General features: G+C 51.7%; 1 protein-coding gene across 4 annotated transcripts; it reads left to right on the plus strand.

Moving 5' to 3' along the window:
* The first annotated feature begins 956 nt into the window (after positions 1-956).
* Positions 957-13254, plus strand: TBX3 (T-box transcription factor 3). 4 transcript variants are annotated; one of them, XM_016190703.2, is made up of 8 exons: positions 957-1350; positions 3029-3296; positions 4248-4307; positions 4584-4730; positions 6862-6938; positions 7980-8137; positions 9660-10333; positions 12486-13254. In XM_016190703.2, the coding sequence occupies exons 1-8, from the start codon at positions 962-964 to the stop codon at positions 12939-12941; spliced, it is 2229 nt and encodes a 742-aa protein (XP_016046189.2). In that variant the 5' UTR covers positions 957-961; the 3' UTR covers positions 12942-13254. The 4 variants fall into 4 exon arrangements, with proteins under 4 accessions (XP_016046189.2, XP_007528851.2, XP_016046198.2 ...); XM_007528789.3 differs by having other exon boundaries at positions 9663-10333; XM_016190712.2 differs by lacking the exon at positions 4248-4307.
* Positions 13255-22559: the final 9305 nt, after the last annotated feature.

Consider the following 22559-nt stretch of genomic DNA (forward strand, 5'->3'; position numbering starts at 1 on the left):
CCCCCCTCCTCCTGTGCAAACTCTCCTCCTCCCTGCCCCTGCGCGCCCGGGAAGCAGACTTAGGAAGCCAATTCGCTCACGTTTTAGGACAAGGAAGACAGCGCAGCGAGATTCGGATTCAAACCCAGACACCCCTCCGGAGGCTGGGAGCGGAGGAAGGAGGAGGAGGAGGTGGAGGAGGAGGAGGAGGAGGTCGAACGGAAGCCAGTGTTGCAGTTCAACTTGTGTTAGCGCTGCGGACAAGAGGGTTTCAGAGAGATTTTTTTTTTCTTTTTCGCTGTCTCTCTTTTTCTCCCCTCCCGGAGGAAAGACTTTTTTTTTTCTCTTTGATTTTTTTTTTTTTTTGCGCTCTCCAACTGGCTGTTAAAGCCGACCCCAGCACCCCAACGAGCAAAGAGGGGTACGCGGGGAGGGAGCTAGGGGTGGGGGGCGGAGGAGAAGGCGAAGAAGAGGTGGAGAAGAGACAGAGAGAGGGGGGAAAAAGTCTCCCAGAAGAGGCGTCGGTCTGGGCAACAAAGACCCGGGGGCGCCCCAGGGTGCGAACCACCCTCCCCCCCTTCCCCGGATCCGGGGCTGGAAGGTGTCTCCGCAGTCGAGCTGGTGGCTGGGGCTGCGGCGCCAGTGTAGACACCGCCGGTGCCTCGCTTCCGAAACAGACTTCCAGGAGCAGCTTTTGCAGCACGCCGGGCGCAAGGGACTATCGCCTGCTTTTCTCCTCCGGCCTCCTTTCAAAGCGACATTTATTTTGTACCCCACCTCCTCCAAAGGACATTTAAACACCCTCTTCTTCTCTGCTTCTCTCTGGGAAGTGCAGGAATTGTGATTTTTTTTGCTTTTTTTTTTTTTTTAATTTGAAAGAACTATGTGCCGCTGTTAAAAGCAAAAGCAAAAACAAAAGCGCACAGCAGCCGCGGACTCGTCTGCCCACCACCGGCTGGTGCCCGGCGGCCGCCCGCGGTGCATGAGTCTCTCCATGAGAGATCCGGTCATTCCTGGGACGAGCATGGCCTACCATCCCTTCCTACCTCACCGGGCGCCGGACTTCGCCATGAGCGCCGTGCTGGGCCACCAGCCGCCCTTCTTCCCGGCCCTCACGCTGCCTCCCAACGGCGCCGCGGCTCTCTCCCTGCCGGGCGCCCTGGCCAAGCCCATCATGGACCAGCTGGTGGGGGCCGCGGACAGCGGGATCCCCTTCTCTTCTCTGGGGCCACAGGCTCATCTGCGGCCTCTCAAGACCATGGAACCCGAGGAAGAAGTGGAGGACGACCCCAAAGTGCATCTCGAGGCCAAAGAACTCTGGGATCAGTTTCACAAAAGGGGCACAGAGATGGTCATTACCAAGTCTGGGAGGTAAGTCAGCAGCAACAGAGGACCCCCCCCTCCATCCACCCACACCTCCTGCTCCCCCAACTCTTGGAGTTTATTTCTGTTTTTACCCCATTTCCTCCTCCTCCTCTCTCTCTCTTCCTCCAACACAAGTAAGTTGTACCTCACTGGAGGAAAATAAAGTTACTTCTAGAACTGGGTGCCGCCCTGGCTCAGCCCCGGGTGGCAGGAAATTTCGGCTCACCCAGTGCAGGGAGGTTTTCTTCACAGAGTCCTACTAGTCCTGGCTTCCCTACAAACTGGAAAGATTGTCTTAATTTTTATTTTTTCCTGGGAGAACAAGAATCACCCCGTGTTAGGAAGTTCACTGTACAAGCCTCTCTGAAACATCCTTCTGTGTTGATAAGGTTTTAATCTGTTTCACTTTATGCTTCCAGCGAAAGACTTTCAGCGCGTTTTTTTTTTTTTTTCTGGGCTCAAGTGTATGTTTGTGTGAGGTGGTGATGGTGGGGGGGGGGGCTGACTTTCACTCCCCTCATCCTTTCTGCTTTGACTCTGGTGCTGAGAGCAGGGGTGGGAGGCCCTTGAGAATCGGCCTCTATCAGAGCCAGAGAAAAATGGAAGGTGGGGGGGTTGTTTGCCGACCCTATTTCATGGGCCTTCAAGTCAAGGGACAGACTGGTGCAGCAGACAGTTTTTGGCAGATGAAGATTATGTTTGCCGACCCCCCCACCGCCACTTTTTCCAAGTGTGAAATATCCTCAGCCATGTTTGGGAATTCTGCCTGCCTGTCATTTAGAATCATTTTAAGTTTTGCTGGCACTGGGGTCTCTCAAGGCTGAGATTGGAAAGATTAAACATATATATATATATATATATATATATATATATATATATATATATACACACACACACACACATACATACATACATATATCTTTATAGCTTTCTGTCTTCCCAACTAACTCAGGCCCCAGTTTGGCTGCACAGCCGCAAAAATAGAGTCAGTTACATAGCGAAGGGTTTCCTTTTAAGACCAGAGTCTAGAAGGTCAGCCTTGCTGAGCTGGGGAGTAAAGTAGCAGTTTGGTGGCGGGTCTGAGCAGCTGAAGTGTTAGTTTAGCGGCAGGCTGGGCTGGTGGGGTATCAGGCCCCTCCTCAGAGTCCACCCCAATGTGTAAAATCTACTCTGGGAACTCTTCAAAGTCCAGTTTCCTTTTGCCAGCCCTGGAGTGAGGTGTCTACCCCTGGTGTATTTGTGTGTGTGGTTGGGGTGTGTGTGTGGGGGGGGGGGCGCTGCATGCTGGCATTTCTTTCCTAAGTAAATGTAACATTTCCACCAGGGAGGTTGCCAAATTTAACTGAAAGCATTTTACTAAAGCTTCTTAGAAAGGGATGCAGGGCTAGCCTCTCCCTGTAAAGAGGGAATGTGTACAGCAGTTCAACAGGCAAGCAGTCGTCACTTATCGTGAAATTGAAAGACACAAGCGTCTTGAATCGCGGGGCACTCACTGTAAGACAGAGAAATGGAGCAGAGAGAAACATGTTACTTGGGGAAGAAAAACACTTCCACATCCCAGTTACCTCATTGACCAGTCAGAATAGAAAGTTTAAAATTAAAATTTCAATATTCTAGGCCTTTGGGTGATTTATTTTCCTTTCCCCTTCCCTCTCCCCGTTGTTCTCTTGTCTTCCTGCTGTAGGCGAATGTTCCCTCCATTTAAAGTAAGATGTTCTGGGCTGGATAAAAAAGCCAAGTATATTTTGTTGATGGACATTATAGCAGCGGATGACTGCCGATATAAATTCCACAATTCTCGGTGGATGGTGGCGGGTAAGGCCGACCCTGAAATGCCAAAGAGAATGTACATCCACCCGGACAGCCCAGCCACCGGGGAGCAGTGGATGTCAAAAGTTGTCACTTTCCACAAACTGAAACTCACCAACAATATTTCCGACAAACACGGATTTGTAAGTTGCATTTTACCCCCACCCCAGTCCAGTGTTCCTTTTCTATCCTTTAGCAAGGCCGGGGCTCCCCAGTTTCTGCTCCCTGGCTCCCTGTTGCTGAGTGAGCAAACTTGTTCTGTCCACACCAAGAGAGAGGACTGTCTCCTTGGCATAATGGGAGGCCTGGGGTTCTCAAAGCCGTGGGGCTTGGGGGGTATCCCCCAATCCGTAACTACTGTTCGCCAAGGCCTTCCCAGATCCTTGGCAAATAAATGCCTTACCTGAGAGTGAAGGTTTAACAGCCGATCTTTAAGATACAAGAAAAGAAAAAAAAAAAAAGACATTCAATCTTAAAGCTATTGGTATCTGAAAGATCTAAGACAGCAATACCTATTTTTTGAAACCAGCCCTTTAGAGGGGGGAGGACGGCTCTTAGGGGGTAGGAGGACGGTTCAAAGGCTCCTTGGGCAAGAGGGTATGAATCTTTCTAGAAAAGATTTATCTTCTCCTTCTCCTGAATTTTACTCAGGAGGAGCCGAGTTTAGGCAGGTTTGCTGAAAGCCAGTCAATGAGACCTTTGCTGTGAAACTTGTGTGCGTTGGGAGTGTCTTGTGTGTTCAGTGGGCGCGAGGCTGAGGAACTTGCAGAAGGCTTGGGTTGCTTGTGAAAGTCACTCAGAAGACCTTTTGCCCCCTGCCCCAGGGCCCCTCCCCAACATTTCAATAAAATAAACAGAGTGATAAGCGAGGAACAAGCAGAAAGATTAGGCCCAGGAAGACACGAATGGCTTGAAAATATCTTCAGCGGGCAGAGATCGCGTTTGAAGCCCTTGATTTGATTAAGGAATAAATATTCCTCTCTAGAGTTCAGCCTCTCAGGGCCTTAAGTGGATTGGGCTCGTCAATTAGTGGGCGCTTAAAGGGCTTGAATCATTTTGTAAATTAAAATGCATGTTTTTCTCTATCTTTTAAGACTTTGGCCTTCCCAAGTGATCACGCAACGTGGCAGGGGAATTATAGTTTTGGTACTCAGGTAGGCTAGGGTACGATAAACCATAGGTGGTGAGGGTGGGGGGGCCACCCTTTGGAAATTGAGGAATAGTTCGGACTCTTCCGGAAGACAACATCTGTGGAGTGGAATGTACCCCCAAAGAGGTGCTGCTATAAGGCGGTGGGCCGGGTCCTAGCTTGGTACCTGAGGTGGTGGGGTAGACAGAGTCAGCCTGGCAGGGGCCCCTCTGACTCCCCCGTTTATGCCACTCAGTCCCTTGTCTTGTGTCTCTCCTCTTCTCTTTCCCTGCCCCTGCAGACTATCTTGAACTCCATGCACAAGTACCAGCCTCGGTTCCACATCGTGCGGGCCAATGACATCTTGAAACTCCCTTATAGTACGTTTCGGACATACTTGTTTCCCGAAACCGAATTCATCGCTGTGACGGCATACCAGAATGATAAGGTAACCACTGTGCTCAGCGTTCTGAGGGGGGGTGTATTTTTTTTCTTCTCTCCCGCCTTTAAGCTACTGGGGTGGGGGCGGTCGGGGGGTGGGGGCCTGAGAAAATCAGCAGATAAACTGGTTGAGAGTTTTTGCATTTGTGATTTGACCTTCAATGGGGTTGAGGTGGGGGAAGAGTAGTATTGGACAACTGTGAGACAAGGAGGGAAACACACACATACACACACACGCACACAAAACTCAACAGTGAAAAGACAGCTAAGTGAAAAAAAATGCCTAATGAATTTTGCTCAAGAGAAGAAGCTTCTAGAACCCTACCCTCACCTCCCCTTAACTCTAGGAGGTAGCAGCGGTGGTGGTGGTGGTGGGGTAGGGGGAGGTAATTCTCTTTTTTCTTTCTGGAAGGGATACCTGGTAGAAAGTTCCAAAGGAACCAGTCGTGTGTGTGTGTGTGTGTGTGTGTGTGTGTGTGTGTGTGTGTGTGTGTTTAAAGCAAAAGTCATTTGGGATCTTTGGAGGAGAGCCCCCAGAGGAGACTTCATTTTCTCCCTTAGTCAGAACTCCTGAATAGCTGGTCTGGTTTTTATTACCTTTTATGCTGCTGGATTTTTTTTTTTTTTATGATGTGTATGTGTGTGTGTCCTTATGTGATTGAAAAAACTTTCTAATCCAGTTCTCTGAGGCACCTGAAGTCTTTCCTTCCTCTTTCCTTGGGCCTAAGGCCTGGGACCTGCAGCACAACCCCCCCCCCGCCCCCCCGCCCCCCCCCCCCCCCCCCCGCTGCACACACAGGCATACATACACACCCCGAATGTGTTGGGTGGCTGCGAGGTCACAGGCTAACAGCTCAGAGCTAGGACCACTATTCCCAGTCCCTAACTCAGCAGCTAGGGCCTGACAGAGCACCATAGAACCCCAGAGAACCCAAAAGAACCCCTGGGCCTCAGTACAAACTTGGCACTCTGGGTGGGGGGGGGGGGTCACACACCTGGAAGCCCGAGTCAGCTGTCTCCCTGAGTGGCTTCTGGCTCCTGAGAGGGGGTCTTCTGGATGTGTGTCCTTAGCTGGGAACTAGAACGCCAGGGTCTTCTCTCTGGGAATATTTTGAATTTGGGATTGCTTCCTACATCAAGAATCCCACTCATGGGTCTTCTCCCTACCTCTGGGGGTGTTGTGTAGGCCCCTTATCACCCCACCATGGGAAGGGACCTGAAAGATGACATACTGGGGCTTCTTATTATTTTTTTCCCCACAGCATGCAAACTGCTTGCTTCCTCTAGATCCAGAATCTGTGAATCTGAGTTGTGAACACAATAATAAATTAAACGAAGCATTTTTTTTTTTTTGATCAGACAAAGAGGGTTGGGGGGTCCTTTCTCCACCTAATGGCTGTGGCAGAGTATATAAACGAAAGCAAATGTTTCCAGGGGTCATTCAGTCCTTTTAAATCCGTAATTGTCAATATTGTAATTCCTCAAATGCCACCACCACCCCCACCCTTCCCAGTCAAGAGAAAGAAAAAAAAAATCAGATCCACTCCAACGCAAGGGCAGTGAAACCCCATAAATCATTTTATTAGATTCAGGGAAAAGGTTAGAGCATATGTTGTTATGGTGTGTGTGTGTGTGTGTTGGAGGGCAGAAAGTATGCCATAACCTATTTTATGATTAATTGCACTGTATATAAAAAAAATCAAAACGAAAGTGCAGTGTTAAGACCTACATGGTACACCTAAGACAAATATAAAGTCGTGTTATACTTCCCAAAATAAAAAATAAAAAGGATAGCAAGAGAAGCTTAAAATTTGTCCCTTTGACAACTTCTTAGCTCAAAATTCTAGGAGAAAGAAGGATTTTTCAGGTAGGCTCACTTTAGCCTAGAACCCTGGGTTGGCCTCCTATGTAGAGAGAAGCCACTGGAGTTTCCTCAGCAAACAAACAGCAAAGAAAAAACAAAAAAACTTGTGCTGTTCTTTCCTTCTGGCTTAAGGGGCTAAGAGGGGCTACCCAGCTGCCTCTTCTTGGCAGACAGATCTCTGCAGACTTTTTTTTTTTTTTTTTTTGGTCCTGGGGTCCTTAGACTGTTCTGGAACCCAAGGCCATCATCTCTTGCTTTGTGTCTTCCTCTCTAGATCACGCAGTTGAAAATTGACAACAACCCTTTTGCCAAAGGTTTCCGGGACACTGGCAATGGCAGGAGAGAAAAAAGGTGAGCGGGGAGGAGGTGGTGTCTTTATTTCTCAGAGAACCTTCAAAATCAATTGGGTGTTTGTTTGTTTCCTGCTTTGTTAGGCTGGGGGGAGGGTGAGGTGGGTGGGACACTCATTTCATTCATTTTTGGGGAAGGGTTTGGGCATCACTTCCTAGCTCCCTTCTACCAAATTTTAGTCCACTGGACCTGGAAGGAAAGAATAAACAAAGCCACAGCAAGAGTTGCTTTTGCAAGAAAAAAAAAAAGCCTCTTGATTTCTGATTGTTCTGCGTTCATTCTGCCAAGTCTCTGGAAAGGACTATAAGTTTATCTACAGGCTACTTTGTGACTCCTGGTCTTGTCTTGCAAGGGCCTTCAGACAAGACTGTGGCCCCCCCTGAGAAATTTGTGCCCCCCCACCCCTGCACTGAGCAGAGCTGCCCCTCCTCCTCCCCCCACTCCAGCCACTGTCAAAAGAATTTCTGAAATCCAGAAAAGGACCAAATTTTGAACTTACCCCCCTAGGGAGGGTATGGGCATTAAAAAAAATTAACTTCTAACATTGAAATAGATTTTTTCCCCCTACAACTCTGATTGATGTGTTGCTGGACCGATTACTGGAAAGAACACCATGAAATAAGCACTTCCTCCCAATCTTCATTCAGCAGCCCCGGCAGGAGTTTACTGGCTTGGCTGTCTGTGTGCTCCCTGCTGCCGGGCCCGGCCCTGTGAGATGCCTGTTTCCCTGGTCCTTTCTGTCTCTCTCTCTCTCTCTCTCTCTCTCTCTCTCTCTCTCTCTTTTTTTTTTTTTTTTGGCTTTTAAAGAAGTCCCCAGCCTGGGGCAGATGACCTTAACCTGACAGAAATCCTGGTCTTGAACCCAAACAGCCTGGCTCCTCCTTCCTAGGGATGGAGGGTGGGGTGATACTGGCCCCATGTCTAGAGGGGTGAAAATGGGAGCTTGGGGCTGTGGGACAGATTAGAGTTCAGGGGATGGTGTTGGGTGGGTGGGGTGTTGCCACTTCTCTGATGCCAGGGGGGTGGGCTTCTGCCTCACAGAAAGCAGCTCACCCTGCAGTCCATGAGGGTGTTTGAAGACAGGCACAAGAAGGAGAATGGTACCTCTGATGAGTCCTCCAGCGAACAGGCGGCTTTCAGCTGCTTTGCCCCGTCCTCATCCCCAGCCGTCTCCACCGTGGGCACCTCCAACCTCAAAGGTGAGCCTGGGTCACCTGGTTTCCCTCCCTCCCTGCCCCCCCCTCCAGTCAGACCCTGGGAAAGACAGAGGCCAGGCCATGCACCTGGACCTCTTCACCCATGCAAAGCTTCAGACCCTTCTAGAAGTCTATAAACCAGAGTCAGAGTTCAAAAAGGGTGGCTGGGCATGCTCCTCCCCCCACCCCAAGTTGGATTCTGTGTGTGTGTGTGTGTGTGTGTGTGTGTGTGTGTATGCATGTGTGTGTGTGTGGGGTCTTTCTGTATTTTCTTTTGGTGAGAGGGGTGCCCTCAGAATTTGCCTATTCCCCCCTCCCCAATCAAGCAACTGCTGATTTCTCAACAGCTTGGAACTCTGAGTTAAAATGGGCCAGGCCAGGGCTTCCTGTCCCCCTCCCACCCCAAACCATCGTCCTGTCCCTGTTGTTGTGGTGGGGGGAATACCCAGCTCCAAGGCAGCCATTTTTACCTGGGTGATGGATGGGGCCTTGGGGTCCCTTGGGGAGGGGGAGGGGCAGGGAAGAGTTGGTTCCACCCCCCCCATCCTGTGGGTTTCCTATGTTTAAAGAGCGAGGACTATTTGAAAGGTTTTTTTTTTCTCTCTCTTTTCTCTCTGGAAAGAAACTTGTTTCTTGTGAATAAAATAAAATAAAATGAACACCCTTGAGACTTTCAATCCTTTAAGCTTTAAACAGGAAACAGAACCCCTTTTTTCTTGTGTTATTGTTACAATTTTTTTCTTCCAGGTAAGGTACCCACAGAGGGTGAGGTGAAAACCCCAAATAGTCTGGGAGCGAAACAAAGTCTGGGACTGGTGGGGCGGGGTGGTTGGGGATGCAAGGGGTGTCTCATTTCCCATTAAGATGATTCTGCCTGGTCAATCCTTTGGGGGAGAATTCACATGTGGGTGGAAGGCCTTGATTCCCCACAGAACAGAAACTTGCATGACAGTTGTTATGTAGATAGATTTGGTGTGAGAGGCTTTTATTTATTTATTTATTTTTAAGTGAATTTGCATTTGAATGGGAAAAGGCAAGGCAGCCAAAAGAGCTCCTAGTTGTGTGTGTAGGGGGGGATAATAGGTGACTGGAGGAGTCAGCACCAACGAAGTCATTTATGTATTTATTTCCCAGAGCACTGTTCAGTTCTGGCTTCTGGTGGTGTTGGGCATTGAAACTGGGACCTCAGAGCCTCAGGCAACTTTAGAAAGTATTTTTTGCATCGCTCATACGTTATCTCCCCAACCCTAGCTAAATTTAAAATATGTATTAAAAAGGTATAATATATATTTAAAATATATATTATACCTTCCATCCTCCACCATGGGGTGGAAGGGGCAGGAATTGAGGGCTTTTTATTTTATTTTATTAGGGTTTTTTAACCCCCCATTTTGCAGACAGGAAACAGGCCCAGAGAGGTTCAGTAGGGAGGCAGGGTGCTGGCCCTGGGTCACCCAGCCTGCAAGTCACCAAGCTCAAGTACCCCCTCCCCAACACCCTGTCTGTCCCTCCCTCCTTCCTCCAGCAGATCTGTGTCCCAGCGAAGGGGAGAGCGACACGGAGGCTGACAGCAAAGAGGAGGCGGGCCCCGAAGCCTGCGACACTGCCAAGATCACCACCACCACGTCGGAGGAGCCGGGCCGCGACAAAGGCAGCCCCGCGGCGGCCAAGGTGCACCTGTTCGCGGCCGAGCCCAGCGGCCGGCCCCGGGACAGCGGCCGGCCGGACAAGGCGTCCCCGGACTCCCGCCACAGCCCGGCCACCATCTCGTCCAGCACCCGCGGGCCGGCCCCCGAGGAGCACAGGAGCCCCGGGGCGCCCAAGGCGGATGAGCCGCGCCCCCCGCCGGCCAAGGAGGCCTTTGCGCCGCTGTCAGTGCACACGGACCCCACAGCTGCAGCGCACCTGGCCCAGGGCCCCCTACCCGGCCTGGGCTTCACCCCTGGCCTGGCCGGGCAGCAGTTCTTCAACGGCCACCCACTCTTCCTGCACCCCAGCCAGTTTGCCATGGGAGGAGCCTTCTCCAGCATGGCTGCTGCTGGCATGGGGCCCCTGCTGGCCACAGTGACTGGGGCGTCTACCGGTGTCTCGGGCCTGGACTCCACGGCCATGGCCTCGGCAGCAGCCGCCCAGGGACTGTCGGGGCCATCGGCGGCCACCCTGCCCTTCCACCTGCAGCAGCATGTCTTGGCCTCCCAGGTACACCCTTCTCCCTCCTGGCAGCCCCTCCACCCTGCCTGGCAGCTTATTTTAAAGACCAGAATATTGTTGCCTTTGGCTTCTCTGATGGTGCTGGGGATTGAACTTGGTGGGGCCTCAGAGCCTCAGTCAGGAAAGTCTTTTGCAGAACCATGATGCTGATTCTCCAGCCCTTTTTATTTTTTTATTTTATTTATTCCCTTTTGTTGCCCTTGTTGTTTGATTATTGTTGTTGTCGTTGTTGGATAGGACAGAGAGAAATGGAGAGAGGAGGGGAAGACAGAGAGGAGGAGGAAAGATAGACACCTGCAGACCTGCTTCACCGCCTGTGAAGCGACTCCCCTGCAGGTGGGGAGCCGGGGTTCGAACCGGCATCCTTATGCTGGTCCTTGTGCTTTGCGCCACCTGCGCTTAACCCACTGCGCTACAGCCCAACTCCCTCTCCAGCCCTTTTTAAAAAAAAAAAATTAAGAGAGATACCAAAACCAAACCAAAAACAGAGCACTCCTCAGCTCTGGTTTATGATGGTCCCAGGGATTGAACCTGGGACCTTAGAGCCTCAGGCGGGAGATTCCTTCTATAGAACCATTATGCTGTCTCCCCAACTCCATTTCCCCCACCCCCTAGGTTAAGGATGGATTCTAACCAAGTAGGGGAGGCAGTAATAAAACACAGGACACTTAACTTAGGGCCTTCTGACTCTTTCTAACTCCTTGTGTCAGTAGCACCTCCAATTTGTAGTTGAAAAGGCAGAGGCCCAGAGACTTGAGTGCTTTAGCCAAAGGTGCACAGCCCAGAAGGAGTGCAGCAGAGACTAGAGCCCTTCCCCAGGGCCCCTCTGTAATGTTAACTTAGGGGCTGAGGTGGCTCCTGGGGTGAGGAGTTTAGACTTGGAGGAGATGTTGTAGCCTGGCAGTGGGAGTGGTAACTGGAATCTTCTAGATCATTCCCCTACCCCCCACCCAGCCCTGTTCTCAAAGGGTTAATGCCTTCAGCACAGGGTGGGAAATATCAGAGAGGGAGAGGGACAAGCTGGGAGCTGTAGCAGGCCCCAGGGGCCTCCATGCCCAGCTCAGACAGCTGTTCTGGGGCACAAGGCAGCTGGGGAGAAGTCCCAACCCCAGGAAGAGGTTGTATGGGGTTTCTGCAATGCTTTTGCTGGTTGTTTTGTCTGAGTACATTCGTCTCCCTTCTCTGAGCAGACACAGGGCTGGCCCAGAGGAGGAAGGGGGGTGGGTGGGAGAGAAAAGGCTCCATCCATTTCAGGTTCTGCTGCTTCTCCCCTCTCCTGGAGACCATCTGTGAGGTGGGCAGTGGGCACTGGGCTGCCTGGGCAAATGAGCAGAGCACTGAGGGGCTGGCCCAAGTCATGCTTCTTCCTGCTACTCAGTAGCTGAGAGCTAGCAGGGGGCCTGCCTCATTTTCCCAGTCTTATAGCATCAACCAGTCAGGCTCTGAGATCTGACACAGTTTACAGCAAACATGCTTTGTTCTCCCCCCTCACAACCCCTTTCCATGGGTTTAAGGAGCTCTGGATTGGGGTGTGTGTGTGTGTGGGGGGGTGCTTAGGGGATTAATTTGTGGGCCTGTTTCCAGCCTTCCTGATGGGGTGGGGGGAAAACTGGACCCTAAGTCCAGCTTCACAGGTGCACACACTGACTTCTAATTTTCTTTCTTTTTTATTTTATTTAATTTTTTTAAATTTTTACCAGAGCACTGCTCAGCTCTGGCTTAAGGTGATGCAGGGAATTGAACCTGGGACTTTGAAGCCTCAGGCATGAGAATCTCTTCCTATAACCATGATGCTGTCTAACCCCCCCCCCCTCCACACACACACACTGACTTCTATAGGAGGGAGGATTCTAACAGGCCCACTGATGTGATCATCACAAAGATCCTGGGGAAAATCCCATAGTATGTTCCCTGTTCTTAAAAAAATGCATATATATATATATTCTATCATTTGCTTGGAATGGAAAAAGACCAGAGCACTGCTCAGCTTCTTGAAATGCTGGGTTACCAGCATGAGGAGCCCCACCTCCCTCAGTGACTTGCCTTGGTTTGGGGAGGGGGCTCAAAGCCTGCTTGCCTCAGCTCCCTCCAGGTCTCCCTGATGACTGTGTCTTCTCTCTCTCTGCCCCCCCACCCCCAGGGCCTGGCCATGTCACCTTTTGGAAGCCTGTTCCCGTACCCCTACACTTACATGGCTGCCGCTGCGGCTGCCTCCTCGGCTGCGGCCTCCAGCTCGGTGCACCGCCACCCCTTCCTCAACCTGAGCTCCATGCGCCCAAGGCTTCGCTACAGCCCCTACTCCATCCCCATGCCCCTGCCCGACGGCAGCAGCTTGCTCACCACCGCCCTGCCCTCCATGGCCACGGGGCCCCTGGACGCCAAAGCCGCCACCCTGGCCACCAGCCCGGCCTCCGTGGCTCTGGACTCGGGCTCGGAACTCAACAGCCGCTCCTCCACGCTGTCCTCCAGCTCCCTGTCCTTGTCGCCCAAACTCTGCCCCGACAAGGAGGCGGCCAGCAGCGAACTACAGAGCATCCAGCGGCTAGTCAGTGGCCTGGAGGCCAAGCCGGACACGGCCCGCAGTGGCTCCCCCTAGACCCTCCTGTGGAAGTTCCTTCATTCCAGTCCGGTCTGCAATGCACTTTGTCGTCTTCGTCGGATGCCGGTGGAAGGGAGAGGAACCCTTCCCGGCTGGAATCTGGCTTGGGAATGGGGACCCTCTCCCCACCCTACCTGGGACTCCCTGGAGAGAATGTGCTAGAAACAGGTCTTCTAGGCCTGGTGGAAGCCTCCAGGATCTCCTTCAGATCCTGGGGAGCTCAGATGCAGAGTTGCACTGAGCAGGGGAGGGAGGGAGGGAGGGGGGAAGCCCAGGCACACGTGGAGTGCACCTTCCAGCTGTGACTGGAGAGGGATAAAAATGGGCAAGTATTGGACAACCCCCTGCCCCGTGCAGATATATATATATATATATATATATATATATATATATATATATATATCTTTTTTTCTTTACCGTGTCAAGTGGAAACAAAAATAAAATGTAAAAAAAAAAAACCCCAAAGTCGAGGAATAGATGAATGAACACACTTGACATGATTCTGTTCCTGAAGCCGGGACACTATTCAGAGCAAGCTGTTGTCCATCGTTCGTGAGAAGTTTGGGGAGGGGAGTCTGCTGCCACCCTTGTGTTTAGCCTCTTATTAAGAGAATCTGTGTCTTTTTCATATTCTTGTGATGGTTTGAGAGCTACTCTAGGTCTCCTTGCATGTTCCACCATGGTCGTTGTATTTGTGATTTTTATTTTGAATGCTTGCTTTTAGGGAGAGAGCATGTTCCTCCTCTCTCTCACACCCTTTGCCCAACTCTCTCCCCTCTAACACCAAGGGGGCTGGAGGATTGAAAGGGAAGGAAGGGGGGGAGCACCACACAATGAATTTATTTTAATCTCATCTGTAGCGGGATTTTTGGTTGTCCCCGTGTGACAATTCTCTTTCCTGTACATGCAATAACCAGGTTGAATAATAATAATAATAATAAAGAAGCGAGACTATTAGACAAAGTATTTATGTAATTATTTGATAACTTCTTGTAAATAGGTGGAATACGGATGCTGGGAAAATTAATACCTTAATTTATTGACATTGTACATAACTCTATGTAAATAGACTTGCAGCTGTCAGGATTTGTGTGTGTATGTGTGTGTTCTTGTTTTTCCCATCTAGTCTGTTTTTATTTCAAGGTCACACAGGCTTGCTTTTTAAAACTAGTGAACACACCTTCCTTCTATGCCAATACACTTTCAATTGTGTTGTCTGCAGAAAGAAAAAAAGCCCCCCCCTTTTAAATGTTGGAACACAGGAGGAAGTGCTGTTGCCAAAACATTGAAGAGCTGGCACCCCTTCCAGCTCCACCTAAAAAAAGAAACAAATATATACATATATATATACACACACAACATCTTAAGGGTCGTTCTAAGATTGCTTAGGGTTGGGCGGGAGGGAGTACAGAGGCTGTGTGGTTTGACTTTCTAATTTTTCTTTGGTATTTGCTTGTCTTTGATTTCTTTAACAACAACAAAATCGAAGTAGGATTGACTACTGTCCTCGGTGTTGATGGTGTTTTGAATGAGTGCCTATAGAGAGATTCACAGTTCGAAAGTCAGGTGCTGAGAGCTGAGTTGGTCTGAAAACAAAGTCCACCACAACGAAGGTCTATTTTCTGTTATCGCGTTGTCCATGAGTTCCTTGGTTTGCTGTACTTTTCCCCCTTTCGTTAGAACAACATTGAAATTTCAATAAATAAATTTTTATTGAAATGTCTTTGGGCCTTGGAGTTCGTGCTTTCTTGAACTGAATGGGGGTGGGGGTGGGGTACTCTACTTTCTTGCTGCCCCTAACCCCCAACCACTCCCTTCTTTTCGCCTTTACGTATTTAAGGCCGCCCCCACCGGACCCAAATGTGTTGTCACTCAAGTTACAAAGCTTAAAACAAAAGTCCCTGACTCGGGCAGGCATGGGGTGAGAGGCTGCAATCTGAAATTACTTTTCCTCTAAATTAGGGAGCCAAACGAGAGACGGAAGGGAGGCTGATTGGAATGGAGAGAAGAGCAATTTCAGATACTTAAGTCTTAATGGGAAAAGAATGCCTCCGCTCGCTGCCCAGGCCAGTTTTCCCTTTGCCCCAGCGGACCCAAAAGCAAGTTTGAGGACTGCCGGCACTCTCTGTGCAGGCTTCTTTTCCTGCTGGAGTTGGGAAATGATAGATATTACAATACCTCCTTGCATCACCACACCAAAAAAAAAAAAAAATTTGTTGTTAAAAAAAAAAAGTTAGTAGAACCTTCTGGGCTGCGAGACTCGGCATAACAAAGCAGCTGACCTCCAGGCCTTGGGTGAAGTGGATGGGGCTGAAGGGACAGCTACTGCCTTGGTTTTCCCAGTGGGGTCCTACGACCCCAGGGAGCACATCTGGGGCCCCAGCCATCGCCCTGCCGGCCAAGAGCTGCACGCCCTTCCGTGGGGCTCACCCAGAGAGCAGGGCCGAGCCCCATCTGGGCAAGGTAATTCCAGCATGCGCATTTGACCCCCCCGGCAGGCTGACACCCTCCTCCATCCCCCCCCCCCCCCGCCCCTCCGACCTGCCTTGCGCCTGTTTGAGGAGTTGCCTTTTGAAGTTCAATTTATCTTTGAAATATTCAATAAAAAAACGGCATGGCCCTGACATTCTTTTGGTCTCTGTCACCTCTCCACCCTCCCCCAGCTAAGCCTCGAGGTGTGTGTGTGTGTGTGTGTGTGTGTGTGTGTGTGTGTGTAAGGCACCCCTCCCCCACCCCCCCACAAGGTTCTGTAGGGTGAGTCCCTCACCTTTTTGCGCCCTGGGGGCCTGGACAAGAGGACACCGCCCCAGCCCGCCTGGCGTCTGCCTCCTCCTCCCCCTCCCTGGAGCCCGCCAGCCGGGCCCCAAGTCCCTGTCACCTTCGAGCCTCTTCAATGACCAGCCAGGAGGACAAACAGCCTGTACTTGGTAGGGAATCAGGTCCAGTCCTTTTGGAGAGAGACACCCCCCCTTCTATCTGCAGCCTGGCACGTGTGTATGTGTTTTTTTTTTTTTTGGGGGGGGAAGCGCTAGAGTGAGAGAAAAGATAACCAGGGCCAGAGGAAAGGGGGTTGCATGACGGCCCTACCCAAAACCCCCCCCCCAAAAAAAAAACCTTACAGAATCCCAAGTGCGGGTTCCTAGTGCTGCGGCTCCTGGACATAGGAAACTGGTAAAGATTTCTTATTTTTTTGGAGGGGAGGGGCAATACTTTTCCTTCGCACACCCCCCTCATTTCCCAAAATCTCCGACAGTGAGTGCTCAGTCTCCCCCTCATACACACCACACACACACCATGACTGGCTTTTATTTTATTATATATTTTGATTCTTTATTATTTTTCTTTCTTTCCCTGTTAATCTCCCGTGTATCTTACTTGTCTACGGTGGAGTTAATGAGTAACTCTGGTGGCGCAGCCGGGCGGGGGGTGTGGGCAGCTCGCAATCTCCCTGGGTTTGCTTGCCTGTTACCCACCTGGCGCCGGTCGCAATCCCGCCGCGGGTTTTTATGGTGGCGGCGGCGGCAGCTCCAGCCCAACGCGCCCGGCGCCGCGGCCCTTTCCCCGGGCTTCGAGTGCCACCTACCTGCGCGCTCCCCCAGTGCGCCCGGCGCGCGGCTCCAGATCCCCCGGCCTCAACCCGACCCACGGTCCTCCCCCCCCCCCCAAGCTTCACCGCCCCCTCCCCAGCTTCCCGGCCCGGGAGACCACTTTCACTCCGAGTTGGGCTTGGGATGAGAAAAACAGCCCTTCCGGCTTCTGGGTTTCCAAAGAAAGTTTGCCAAGCCCAGGCGCCTGGGGTGGACCGTGTTCCTGCTCATCTATCTCCTCGCCAAGTACCTTGCACCTCGGTCTTCGCATTTCCCCGGGCTGGGGAGACAGTACTATGATTTTGCAGAAGACTTTGCTGCCTGAAGCTCCTGAGGTCTCAGGTTCAATCCCCAGCACCACCATAAAACAGAGCTGAGTAGGGCTCTGGGCTTTCTATCTTTCATTAAAATAAAATACATTTAAAAATATGTATCTCCTGGTAGTGCACCCTTCCCCTCCCCCAAACCTAGCCCCAGCTTTGTGTGGGGAGGTGGGGGGGTGGTTAAGGGTAGCCTGAGTTCTGGATAGGTGGAAGGGCATAGAAAGGGCTCCGAATAATCCATAACATCCCCCCCAAAACATTCACAATTCAACTCTCACTCTGGAGGCCAAAGCCCTTTACCTGGGGGCCGGGGGCGGGGGAGGGGGGAGGTCCTTCATGTTTTAACCCTGGACCGGCCCCGTCTGTAGGGACAAAGGCCACAGCTCCCAGCGGCGCTGTCAGGGCCTCCTCTTGGGGAAGGGGGACAGACAGCCTGCAGGGCCGGCGAGTCGGGGATTTGTAGATTTGAGGTGACAACCGCGGGTACTGTCTGCGCCCAGGCGCTGGGGTGGGGGGGGGGGGGAGGTGGAAGACTGTGGGCGCGCCTGGAGCCGCGGGGGGAGGCGTCGGGGTTCCTGCTGACCCCGCGGTGCTAATTGCTGGGGCCGAAGGGTCACGACCCCGCGCCCGCGCCCCCACCCCAGCAAACCCGCCAGCGCCAAAGTGCTGGGGTGCGAGCACACGGGCGCCCTTGGGGGTCTCCGCGCCGGCTTGGAGCCCGCCCTTTCTCTGCGGGGAGAGTTCTCGGCGCCTTGGCCCTTAAGAAAAATTTGCATCCCAGAAGGAAAAGACTGAAGCTGAGACCCCCAGCAACCCCCCCCCCCCCACAAACCCTCCTCAGCAGACAGGCAGCCTCGCTCCTTTCCAGCCTGACCTGGCGGCTCTGGAGGGGGTGGGTGGGTGGGACCGGGGGGTGGGGGGTGGCAGTCGGCCGGGCGCGGGGAGCTGGCTTCGGCCCCTGGCCTTGGGCGCCCCGTGGGGCCGCAGGTGTGCCCGTGGACGCGTGGAACCGAACCCCCAGCCTCCCCCGCCCCCCGCAGCCGGGCCTTCCCGGTTGGGATGTGGAATCCCGCGCGCCTCAGCGTTCCGGATGGAGCCGCCTTTGATTGTTTTATAATCAAGATGCGTATAATCAAGATGTATACGTTGCAGATGTCGGCGTTCAAAGTTCACGGCGCGGCTGTAGTAAAAAAAAAAAAAAGAAAGAAAAAAAAGAAAAAATATAGCCGGCACCTGAGGGGCACGTGCTGGGCGCGGAGACCCCCACACCTCCGGCACTCCTGCTCCTCGGTCTCCACTCTCAGAGGGTGGGGTCGGCCTCCAGCCCCGTTTTTCTAAATTCATTAATAATTATGATTACTGTTACTTTTTTTTTTTTTTTAACCAGAGCACTGCTCAACCCTGGCTTCTGGTAGTGTATGGGATTGAACCTGGGACCCCAAGCCTCAGGCCTGAGAGTCTGTTTGCAGAACCATTATGCTGTCTCCTCCCAGCCCCATTATTTATTTATTATTATCATCACTATTATTTATCTATTTTAATAAGGGAAGAAATTGAGGCCCGGGTGTGGAGAAGTCTGTGTGTCCCGGGGTTTGCTCCCCGAGGACACTTCCAGGTCTTTGGAAACTGCCCTGCCATGTAGATGGGGGGCTTTTGCTCAGAGTGTGACCCCCTGTTTCACCCTGGCTCCCTCGTGCCCCTAAAGGTCCCGGTGGGGGAGACTGCGGTGGTGGAAGCTCTGTTCCCCAGCTGATGAAAAAGACGATAGGCTGGAGACTTTGAAGCCCGGTTTCAGATGCCCGCCCAAGTCCCTGCTGGGGAGTGGTGGTGAGAGGGATCAGGAGAGCTCCCATCCCTGGGAACCTGGAACTAGGGTCTTTGGGGGAACGTTGGGAGGGGTTGTCTCAGGCTCTCTGCGATGGCCTGGGAGCCTCCTCCTTGTCCCCAGCCTTGGCTTTGCGGCTAGAGACCCTGCAAGGACCGAAGGTGGCCTGCTCTTTGCCGGCTTCCAGGAACCTCAGTAAACTGACTTCTTGTCCCTGCGCTCCACTCTTTGACCCCAGCTGGGAGCCCGAGGCTCAGCTAGTGGCACGGAGAAGCCTGGGTGGGTGCTTGGTAAGTACAGGAACCCCCAGACTGGACCCGGGGCAGGCCCCAAGCTCCTAGGGTCGAATTTAAAGGCTCCTAGCGCCCAACAGAGGAAGCGGCCGCGGGAGGGCGTTGGGGGCCTTTGGGTCCTGGGTGGTACAGCTTCTCCAGCCCCTGGCCGGGAGAGACCAGGACGTCAGTGGGGACCTAGTGAGTAAGGTAAGAGTCCTCCCTGTCCAGCTCCCCTCCCCCCATCCCACATACACCAGTGCAGCACCCCAACCTAGCTGAGCTTTTGAAATGCGATCCTGGCTTCTCGATCCCCACCCCCCACGCCATCGTGACCGGAGCTTCAGCCTCAGGTTGGGGAGTTGTACCCCAAATACTTCCTCACCTGGGAACTCTTCCAGCCCACACGAGGTCCTAAGAAGCCCCCACCACCAACACTGGGGTCACCCAAGCCTCCTTGAGGCTCTGGGCACTCTAGCTCGCTCCCCACCCCACCCCCCAACAGTGAAGCAGCGTAATCCTTCCAGCCCAGGCTGTTACAGCCTTTTACTTCCTGCTCTGTAGGACCCCAGCACCCCAATCCACACACGGCCTACTCCTGGCACCCACAGTAGACCAGCACCCTTGAGCTAACTGGGCGTTCTCCTGAGAGCCAAGGCTCTGGCACCCTTATGGAACTCTCCTTATGGAACCCCAGAAGCTCTGCAGAGAAGTGTGCTGTCCCGCACCCCCGCAGACCAAGCAGTGGTCCCAGCGCGCCTCCCGTTCTTCCCAGAGATGCGTGGACCCAAGCACACTTGGTCCTCCGCATTCATGGTCCCTGGCCAAATAGAGTTTCCTTTGGAAGACTAGCTCTATCTTGCACCTCTTAGAAGAAGGCGGCGGCTTCCCCCTGTGTGTTTGGAAATATCAGTCTCCAGTCCCAGCAAGCCTCGGGCGCTTGTCTAATTACACGATTAATTAATGATATTAACTTATCAGCCCGATGATTAGGAGCCGTCATTATCGCGGGAATGAATTCTGTGTTCATTTCCTGTTGCTCTGGCCGCCCAGGTAATGGAAGACAGTCACTTTTCATAAAGCACGGAGGACTTTTCACTAGTTTCTGCCTGCCTCAAGATCTGGGGTCAGGGGAGCCCCTTTTGTGGGGAGGCGTGGGGTGGGGAAGAGAGGATCCAGACTGAGGGTCCCCTCCCTCCAATCTTCACATCACCGCCCTTGTCATGCTACCTTCATTAAAACATTGTGCTTTGGTGAGAAGGCCAAATGTTCATTTTTGAAGGACTTAGTTACTCCTCCGAAGGACTGAGTCATTTTCATTCAAGCCACACCTGGCGGACCCGAAGCAGGGTGGTGGGTGATGAAATTTGGGACCTAGAGGGATGTGTCAGAAGGTGACAGCCTGGGGTCAGAGGTCACTGAAGAATCTTTGTCAAGGTAAAAATTAACACAGTGAGGCTAGATGCCTGCCCCCCTTTTTTCCCAATGCAGGCAATTAATTACTGCTCAGCAATTACTCCCCCCCCCCCTAAAAAAAAAGTGTCACTAATCTAAACATGCTTGAGAATCCCACTTCCCCAGTCAGGCAAAGGGTAAATCAGATGTATTTGAAAGCCTCACCTGCTTTTTGTTTCACTTTTTCTTCCAGCAAACACAGCCCCACCAACCGCACGGGAAAATCCACAAGTCCATAAAGAGACACCCTAGACAATGTGGAATGTTCCAGAGGGAGAGGAGACAGAACCTCCTTCCTCCCTGTGGATGAAATAGGGTCTCGGGAGGAGTCCCTTGCCTCCCTCTCCTCGCCCCTTTCAAATAAACTGTTGGCTGATAGTTGGTCACTTAAAGGATGGATTTCTTCCTGGGCTTTAAGGGAAGATTGATTTCAAATACGGCCAAGTAAGCTGAGGTGGACCTTTCTCCCCCCACCCCCACCTTGACAAAATCAACAAACTTCCTCCACCAACTTCTTTCTTTCTCCTACGGCTTTTTTCTTTCTTTCTTTTTTTTTCTGAGGCACAGCACAGAAGTGACAGCCCGTGTCTGCCTCTGGGAGTTGAGGCTATGACTCTTTCTTTGGTTTGATAAACAGGACACTTGAGGCACAAGTTTTAATTCAGCCATGGAAACCCTTCTTGGTCTCTGAGTAGGAGCAACCACGTGACCTGAAGTGAGAGAGCTCAAGCAGGAAAGGGCTTCAGTCAACCGATGGTAATTCTTGGTCTCTCCTGCGTGGGGTGGATGGGGGGGCGAGACTGGGGGTGGGGAGACCTAGCTAACCTGTTTTGCAGAGTTCAGGGAAGGGAAGATAACAGAAAGGAAAGAAAGCTTCACACTAACCTGGAAGCCCACGACTTGATTTGGCTGTTACTTTGCCGCCATCTTCTGGTGTCTTGAGGGACTGCATGCATCTTTGTCAAGATTTCAGGGCAGCTGTCATTCATGCAATCATTCATTTATTTACTCAGCAGATGGTTAGGACTTCGAGATGGTCTCTGTTCTCACGAGATTTGCATTCCAATGAAAGCAAATTTTTGCAGCCAATCCCTGGAAGTTAAATCCAGAGGGAAGACAGGGTGAAAGAAATGAGCTGGAGGGAGTCCAGCCTTAGCTCAGCGGGATAACAGCACAAGGCAAGAAGCCCAAGGACCAGCATAAGGATCCCGGTTTGAGCCCCCAGCTCCCCACCTGCAGGCGGTGAAGCAGGTCTGCAGGTGTCTATCTTTCTCTTCCCCTCTCTGTCTTCCCCTCCTCTCTCCATTTCTCTCTGTCCTGTCCAACAACGACAATAACAACAATAATTACAACAATAAAACAACAAGGGCAACAAAAGAGAATAAATAAGTAAATAAAAGAGCTGAGCTGGAGTCAGGGGACCGAGCCGTGGAGTTCAGACTATACCTGTTATTCTGCATCAGGCTTTCAGCCGGGTGCTTCACTTTTCTGGGTCCGCATTCCTCATAGAGCAAAACTGTTATCATAATCCCTACCAGCCTATGCACTGTTCATAGCAAAGAACAAATAATTATGACACTTGCCAAGTACCAAGGACACCAGCAGAGAGCCAATTCTCTCTCTCTGTCTTGGGATCAGGTGATTCCATTCCAACGAAACCACTGTGTGTTGTTGTTGTTTTCCCTTGGCTCTTGAGGAATCTGGGCTATTTCTTTCTCATTGCGAATGCATTGATGAAAGCAGTTAAATTCCACCAGTGTCTATGGGGCAAGGATTCTGAGGATAGGAATTAAAGACCAGCATGAAGGAGGGAAACTTCCAGAGAACCAGTGGTGTGTTTACTGAAAGCAGTCCCTACTGCACCTGTCAGTTGCTCTCTGGTGGCGATCTTGTCCTTCTAAGCCACGGCCTCAAATCCACTCTTCTGTTTCCCCTCAAATCCATTTGCCAAACCCTGTGACCTTCTTCATCTTGATCTCCAGTGATTGACAAGTTCTCAGTCATAACTTCATCTTGTCTTGCTGTGACCTCCAGAGTGCAGCCAGACCTGGCTCTTACTGTCTCCTCCCACCCAATGTCACCTAGACCTTTCTTTAAAATCCGGCTATAAAGGGCCAGGTGGTGACACACCTGGTTGGATGCACATGTTACAA

Source organism: Erinaceus europaeus, chromosome 6 (assembly GCF_950295315.1).
Source record: "Erinaceus europaeus chromosome 6, mEriEur2.1, whole genome shotgun sequence".
In the NCBI taxonomy this organism is placed as follows: domain Eukaryota; kingdom Metazoa; phylum Chordata; class Mammalia; order Eulipotyphla; family Erinaceidae; genus Erinaceus; species Erinaceus europaeus.